Source organism: Lampris incognitus, chromosome 20 (genome assembly GCF_029633865.1).
Source record: "Lampris incognitus isolate fLamInc1 chromosome 20, fLamInc1.hap2, whole genome shotgun sequence".
Classification (NCBI taxonomy): domain Eukaryota; kingdom Metazoa; phylum Chordata; class Actinopteri; order Lampriformes; family Lampridae; genus Lampris; species Lampris incognitus.
In genome coordinates, this window is record NC_079230.1 from 12,555,025 (window position 1) to 12,563,786 (window position 8,762).

Consider the following 8,762-nt stretch of genomic DNA (forward strand, 5'->3'; position numbering starts at 1 on the left):
CAGCAGAATTGGTTGCGGTGTTGAGTGTGATATGATGATCTTCAGATGGGGAGGGGCACACACACACACACACACACACACACACACACACACACACACACACACTAACACACACACACACACGCACACAAGCACACAGCATACAGTTCTCATGAACTCTCGCGTCCTGCGTCTGGCTTGCACTGTTACTGTTGCTGTTATTCCTTAAGGGGAGAGAGGGAGCGAGAGAGATCGATAGAGGACAAGGGGAAAATTGTGTGTGTGTATGTGAGAGAGAGAGAGAGAGAGAGAGAGAGAGAGAGAGAGAGAGAGAGAGAGAGAGAGAGAGAGAGAGAGAGAGAGAGAGCGAGAGAGGACAACAGTAGCAAGGAAACAAAAGGAGGAGAGTGATATGAACAGAGGAGCGAAGCAAGAGGGGAGCGTTCAGTGCAGACATATAGATTACAGCACACAGGGAGTCGTTCATTTACTGGGTTAAACTACAGACACACAGACAGACACACACACAGACACACACACAGACGGAAAGAGTGATGCGTTGGAAGAGAAGACGCTCGCCTGCACAGGGGGGGAAGGAGGATGAGGAAGAGGAGGAGGAGAAGCGTTCAGAAACATCCTTCGCCATGTCGTTCTTTAGAGGTACTTCTGTGTGTGTGTCTGTGTGTGTGTGTGTGTGTGTGTGTGTGTGTGTGTGTGTGTGTGTGTGTGTGTGTGTGTGTGTGTGTGTGTGTTATGTGTGCACATGTGTACTGTATTTTTCACTGTCTGTGTTCTATGCATTAGTGTGTATCACATGTACTTCATTATGTTTTTGTGTGTGCATGTTTTTGCATTTTGGGTTTGCAGATGAAACAAGTGTGTGTGTGTTTGTGTGTGCGTGTGTGAGGGTGTGTGTGCATGCGTGAGTAAGAAAATGAGCCGTGTTTAAGAGGGGTTTGGTGGTATGCTTACATATGTCAGCAAATGTCTTTAGTGGGTTTTTGTGTGTGTGTGTGTGTGTGTGTGTGTGTGTGTGTGTGTGTGTGTGTACGTGTGCGTGTGCGTGTGCGTGTGTGTGTTGTCAGAGTCAGGGTATGTAGGTGAAATGAAACCTGTCCTTGTCTACTTGCTTACTCATGGTTTTGTTTCGGTGACTGGGTGTGCACGTGTGTGCATGTACTGTATATCTGTGTGTGTGTTTGTGTGTGTGTGTATACACATTTGCCTATACGTGCCCTCCGTGCATGCTGGTTAGACTTTGTTTTTTGCTGCATTCACTTTGTCAGCCCGAGTGGTTATTGAGCAAGCAATCTGAGATGCAGAAACACGCACGCACACACACACACACACATAAACGTACACATACACACACACGCACACACACACACACACACATAAACGTACACATACACACACACACACACACACACACACACACACACTGTGCTCAATAGAGCTATTGCTGTATGGAAGAGAGCACAAATAAAAACGACATCTTATTTGATGATAATACTGCTACTCATCCTCCTCCTACTGCGACTACTGAGCATAATAGGACTCTTTATTTTCAAGTTCCAAGTTTAGGTTTTATTGGCCAAGACATTTTATTGATTTATAAGAACTATGTCTTGGTGAGAGGCCTCACAGGAATATGTGAAAGGATCTACAAATGACATCACAAAAAGAAAAAAAAACCCAAAGCATTGCATATGGCGTGTGTGAGGGCACATACATAAACATCTCATAATCTCGTCTCATCATAATCTCATCTCATACATAAAACATCTCATAATCTCATCTCATAATCTCATCTCATACATAAAACATAAAACATCTCATAATCTCATCTCATCATAATCTCATCTCATACATTAGACATAAAACATCTCATAATCTCATCTCATCATAATCTCATAATCTCATGTCATACATAAAACATAAAACATCTCATAATCTCATAATCTCATCTCATACATAAAACAAAACATCTCATAATCTCATGTCATCATAATCTCATACATAAAACACAAAACATCTCATATCTCACCATAATCTCATAATCTCATCTCATACACAAGACATAAAACATCTCAATCTCATCTCATCATAATCACATAATCTCATCTCATACATAAAACATAAAGCATCTCATAATCTCATCTCATCATAATCTCATCTCATACATAAAACATTAAAATATCTCAAGACCTGGTCGGGTCACCCCACCACTGCCCTTCCCGGGATGTAATCTGTACTGATACTTCATGATACGAGTCAAGTTTTTTTTATTTTATTGATCCGTTTGTTATCAGGAAATTCTGTGCAATGCTTCCTGATGCAGTTGGGATTAAGTGCCCTGTTTAAGGACACAATAGCCGGGCCTGGGGTTCATATACAAGCCACCCCTTTGGTTATCAGCCCAAGTCAAATCAGGACTTCCCAGAACAGGACTGGATATTCTCATACTCTGCAGAGGTGTTTATACTGTCTCCTGATGTGTGGGGGAGAGAGATTAAGATTAGGATTAAGATATAGATGGTGCAATCCAGGTAAAGAGAGTGAGAGAGTACAGTAGAAATTGCGGCATTTGTCAGTATATGTATGTATGTTTATCCTCATGCACGTGTCTAATGTTGGTGGGTATATAAAAGCGTTTTGTCCACCAAATGCAACGTCTAGTAATCGAATGTTTATTCCAGATTTTGATTCTGCATTTGATGCACACATCATACATAGTCTCAGACTTGGACTTTATCAACGTTATCCAATATTTTGCATTAATGCATTCATTTTACAAATATAGAAATCCATGATTATTTTTTTTTCAGTAAAAAAAGAACAATATATAGTTATGTATATATGGGTATGTAGAGTACTGGATGAAATGCTGCCTGTTCGGCTCAGTGAACATGCCACCAAGTCAAACCCCTGGTATGTGAAAAGCAGTCTAAACAGGTTCCCTGCAGTCCTGGGACCAGAGCAGTAAGCTGCACTGCAGATGAGTTAGTACACGGTCGGCCTTTGTGGACCCATAAAGACGTTTAACGCTAAAACTAATTAGGAAATTATCGGGGGAAAAAGGGCGAAGAGAATGAACTTTCCGTAATGGTGAGTTTAGAGAGTCCCTCGGCCAAGAAAAACCATCATTTTTATTTTAAGTGCAGCTGAACTAGACAGGATAAAAACTGCATACTTGGACAGACGTCCTGTGCCAAACAGATGGGGTTTAATGGCAGTTTATGTGGACAAATGGACCGACGGGGAACAAATCTACATGGACATGTTACCTAACCACATGCCTCCTCTGCTGCCCCAGAGACCACCGAGGAAACACACCGGGGACACACACACACACACACACACACACACACACACCTTTACAAGGCTAGCCAGAGCTTTGTTATGTGTGGAGACATGCATGCGCACACAAACACACAGACATACAAACACGTGGACACACACAGGCACACATACAAACACGTGGACACACACACACACACACACAGGCAGACATACTTACAAACACGTGGACACACACACACACACACACACACACACACACACACATGCCTTTACAAGGCTAGCCAGAGCTTGGTTATGTGCGGACGCGCACGTGCAAACACGTGGACACACACGCGCACAAACAAACACGTGGATACACACACACACACACACACACACACACACACACACACACCTTTGCAAGGCTAGCCAGAGCTCGGTGATGTGTGGACACACACACACACACACACACACACAGACGAACGTGCAGAGCAACAATGGCTGGAGTCGGTGTGCCATCACAGCTGTTTCTCATATTATTCATCCAGCTGTGCCGTCAGCTGAGTGTGTCGCAAGTCTTGCCTGTAACTGGTGCATGTTAGTCGAGCAAACAGCTCCCCGAACACACGCTGGTGTGAGTTCCAGCTCAGCACCTTGTTAAGGGAGCCCGGGTTGGTTGGTGGGTTGGTTGGTTTGTTTGTGTGTTTGTTTGTTTGTGTGTGTGTGTGTGTGTTTCCTCTCCAAGACGTGGCCTTGAACGCCCTCGCATCGCGCACGTCGCGTCGCTGTGCGGGGCCGAGACGATACTTCCGCTCTGCCAGGGGGAGGATCAGCCAAACAGAGCCCTGTTTGTTCCAAGCTGTCCCCCCTCTCTCTCCTCCTCCTCCTCCTCCTCCTCCTCCGGCGAAGGGAAAGGCCTTCCTGTACCCACGTTCACATGACGGGGCGGACCACTCCAGAGAGGGGGCGGGGGGGGGCGGCAGACACTAACAGGAAGAGATAAAGAGACTGACGGACAGATGGATAGAAAGCAGCCACTTCCAAAATGTTTGTTGTAACCCCAGAGGAAGTGCTTCATGGGAGAAAATAAAGGTCAAAAGGAAAAGACGAAATCAGACCCGAAGAGAGAGAGAGAGAGAGAGAGAGAGAGAGAGAGACGTTTGACCCCGCCATTTTTCAATCTGTCTGTGATGGGTTTTTTTTTCTTTTTTTCATCTCGTCCTGTCTCGAACCAGCTTTCGTTATGTACGCCAGGCAAATTTAAATGAGTTTATTTGTCCGAGTCTCCAAGCTAAACCCATGATGGAAGAGCCCGAATAAAAATAGAAGTAACAGGACATGAGGACAGCATGCTTCCCCAGATAGCTAAATCGCTGTGGCCCGGACCCGTCCCACATCCGACACTTCCATCCGGCCCACACACCGCGTGGAACGATGGCACTCGGGCGGGCCCGATCCTGTGTGCCAGATCTGGGCCAGAACCAAGCCATAGCAACGCCGCATGTGCCACGTATTTGCCAAAGGTGGCCCATATTTATTTTGTGATATCTGGGCCATGTTCACCATTCACCACACGGGGGCCTTCAGGGTCACATCCAGATCACATGTTGCCGAGAGCACCGCTTCTTTGCCAAAAAAGGCCCACATTTGATTTGCCATATTTGGGCCATATTTGCTGTTATACATGTGGGCCACCTCCGGCTCACATCCATTTTGTCAGGGCCAGGAGAGGGCCATCAGTGCCGCATCATTGCCTGAAGTGGCCCACATGCGGATCTATCTGGGTTTGTACGGGCTGCTTTGTGATGTCTGATCTGGAAGCCTTTTTCCAAATCAACATAAAACCCTGAATTCAAGCGGCTACGTGTAGTTTCTACCCGAGTGCCGTCCGGCGTTTGTGGCTCACCGTCGTGAATAACGATTACAAATCAAAACAGACGAAATCAGACGCAGCACCATTCATGACGTCAGCCATTCATGGAAGCCTTCAGAAGCCACCTGTTACCGACTGAATCCTTAACGTATTTATGTGACTGGCAAGATTAACGTGTTTTATTCTCAATTGAGGTGAGAAAAATTAAACCAACCAATCAAAGCATTGAAGTATAAGGTTAACGGGTAGTGTAGCGGTCTATTCAGTTGCCTAACAACACGGGGATCGCCGGTTCGAATCCCCATGTTACCTCCGGCTTGGTCGGGCGTCCCTATAGGCACAATTGGTCGTGTCTACAGGTGGGAAGCCGGATGTGGGTATGAGTCCTGGTCGTTGCACTGGTGAAACTCCTCACTGTCAGGTGAAAAGAAGCGGCCGGCGACTCCACATGTATCGGAGGAGGCATGTGGTAGTCTGCAGCCCTCCCCGGATCGGTGGAGGGGGTGGAGCAGCGACCGGGACGGCTCGGAAGAGTGGGGTAAACTGGCCAAGTACAATTCAGGGAGAAAAAGGGGGAAATCCCCCCCCCCCAAAAAACCTAAACAAAAACAAAAACCTATATGATTTTTTTCTCACAATAATACATATATATATATATGTATGTATATATATACATATACACTACCGTTCAAAAGTTTGGGATCACCCAAACAATTTTGTGTTTTCCATGAAAAGTCACACTTATTCACCACCATATGTTGTGAAATGAATAGAAAATAGAGTCAAGACATTGACAAGGTTAGAAATAATGATTTGTATTTGAAATAAGATTTTTTTTACATCAAACTTTGCTTTCGTCAAAGAATCCTCCATTTGCAGCAATTACAGCATTGCAGACCTTTGGCATTCTAGCTGTTAATTTGTTGAGGTAATCTGGAGAAATTGCACCCCACACTTCCAGAAGCAGCTCCCACAAGTTGGATTGGTTGGATGGGCACTTCTTTGAGCAGATTGAGTTTCTGGAGCATCACATTTGTGGGGTCAATTAAACGCTCAAAATGGCCAGAAAAAGAGAACTTTCATCTGAAACTCGACAGTCTATTCTTGTTCTTAGAAATGAAGGCTATTCCATGCGAGAAATTGCTAAGAAATTGAAGATTTCCTACACCGGTGTGTATTACTCCCTTCAGAGGACAGCACAAACAGGCTCTAACCAGAGTAGAAAAAGAAGTGGGAGGCCGCGTTGCACAACTGAGCAAGAAGATAAGTACATTAGAGTCTCTAGTTTGAGAAACAGACGCCTCACAGGTCCCCAACTGGCATCTTCATTAAATAGTACCTGTTAGAGCCTGTTTGTGCTGTCCTCTGAAGGGAGTAGTACACACCGGTGTAGGAAATCTTCAATTTCTTAGCAATTTCTCACATGGAATAGCCTTCATTTCTAAGAACAAGAATAGACTGTCGAGTTTCAGATGAAAGTTCTCTTTTTCTGGCCATTTTGAGCGTTTAATTGACCCCACAAATGTGATGCTCCAGAAACTCAATCTGCTCAAAGAAGTGCCCATCCAACCAATCCAACTTGTGGGAGCTGCTTCTGGAAGCGTGGGGTGCAATTTCTCCAGATTACCTCAACAAACTAACAGCTAGAATGCCAAAGGTCTGCAATGCTGTAATTGCTGCAAATGGAGGATTCTTTGACGAAAGCAAAGTTTGATGTAAAAAAAATCTTATTTCAAATACAAATCATTATTTCTAACCTTGTCAATGTCTTGACTCTATTTTCTATTCATTTCACAACATATGGTGGTGAATAAGTGTGACTTTTCATGGAAAACACGAAATTGTTTGGGTGATCCCAAACTTTTGAACGGTAGTGTATATACATACATACATACGAAACACAAAATGCAATCCATGTAGACTTCACCAGTTTGTTAGCCTAGCGATAGTGTTTTTCATACCAGGCCTTGCTGTCATCGTGCATAGTGTTATGTATCATATAATTCATTAATGTGTGCAATTATGTTTCTTCGTGGCATGTCTAGTATCTTAACGATTTATCTATCGAGGCTGCAAAATGTATTAAAAAAGAGATTCATAGCATGGGGAGTCGCCCCAGTGTTTTAGGATGACTCATTCTCTGCTTCACTGTTGGATCTGAGTAATGCTGTTTTACCTGCTGCCCCGTCACCACAGTGTGTGTGTGTGTGTGTGTGTGTGTGTGTGTGTGTGTGTGTGTGTGTGTGTGTGCGTGCGTGCGTGCATGTATTTGTAATTTCTGTGTGTGCACACTGCAGTGTAACCCACGCTGTGTAACCTCGGCAAAAGATGTCGATCCAGTTGCCTTGTGTACGCACGCACACACACACACACACAACGGAGGGGGAGTGGTAACTGAAGGCAGTGGAGGAGAAGGAATCGGAGGGGACATTTTGAACGTTCACAGGATTCTGTAGTATTAATATGAGAGAGAGAGGGGGAGAGAGAGGGAGATCAGAGGAAGCAAGAAAGACAGAGACAGACTTTCTTGAACGTTCTCAAACTACTGAGCACAAAGTTAAACGCCACTCAAATGTCGCTCTTCCATTGTCGTGCGGGCCATTGAGGAAATGACAGCCACTTCTGCCATTTATTTTCCTTTAATATCCCTCTATCACGTTTCTTTCTCTTTGTCTCCCTCGCTCAGACCCCTACCCCACCCCACCCCACCCCACCCCATCATGTGACAGGTGCCAGAGAAATAACTAGCTGTATGCCTCTCAACGGATTTGACTTTCCATGCACACGCATGTGTGCCCACTAACACACACACACACACACACACACACACACACACACGCACTCTCACAGAGTTCCCTATTAGCTCTAATTTGGAATGATTTATCCCGTTAAGCTTATTCAGCCGTGAATCACAAACAAGACCCCAGACAGAAGATGAGATGACGCTTGGCAACATCTTGCCGTTATGACAGACTAGATATTTCACATTGGATTTAGCTTAAGCACCTACCCAGAACAAATTACTGTTGCCCAGGCTTGTCATGGTCGTACCATTTATACTTTTGCGCACTGTGCTTGCCACTGTTTAATATTGGTGATAATTGCTATTACTACCTTTCACCCCTAGAGGAGGTCATTGGCTTTGATGTGCACTGCAAACAATCTGCCGTCATCTTGCATATGACTTTTTTTTTTAACCCCCCCCCCCTTTTGTTTTTTTTTTCTCTCTCCTATTGTACTTGGCCAATTACCCAACTCTTCCAACCCATCCCGGTCACTGCTCCACCCCCTCTGCCGACCCGGGGAGGGCTGCAGACTACCACATGCCTACTCTGATTCATGTGGAGTCTGCAGCCCTCCCCGGATCGGCGGGGAGGGGGGGGGCAGCAACCTGGATGGCTCCGAAGAGTGGGGTACTCTGCCGGATCCAATCGGGAGATAGAGGGGGGGGGGTCCAGAAAAAGGCTACGATTCCAATTTAGGAATGCTTGAGCACGAGGTTACCCTCAACTAATGGGAAGGAGGTCATGAGTCAAAGCCACAGTGCTCCGATTAAGCAATTACTCCAGCTATTAACAGACATGATGGCAAAAGAAGGAATCAGTAGCCATGGTTACATCAGAATATA

The 8,762-nt window shown here is 45.1% G+C and overlaps 1 protein-coding gene across 1 annotated transcript in view; it reads left to right on the plus strand.

Moving 5' to 3' along the window:
- The first annotated feature begins 533 nt into the window (after positions 1–533).
- nhsl2 (NHS-like 2) overlaps positions 534–8,762 on the plus strand; it is an 83,671-nt gene continuing 75,442 nt past the window's right edge. Inside the window, exon 1 of the mRNA XM_056300852.1 lies at positions 534–639. Coding sequence (XP_056156827.1) covers positions 534–639 — 106 coding nt within the window. The remainder of the gene's footprint in view (positions 640–8,762) is intronic.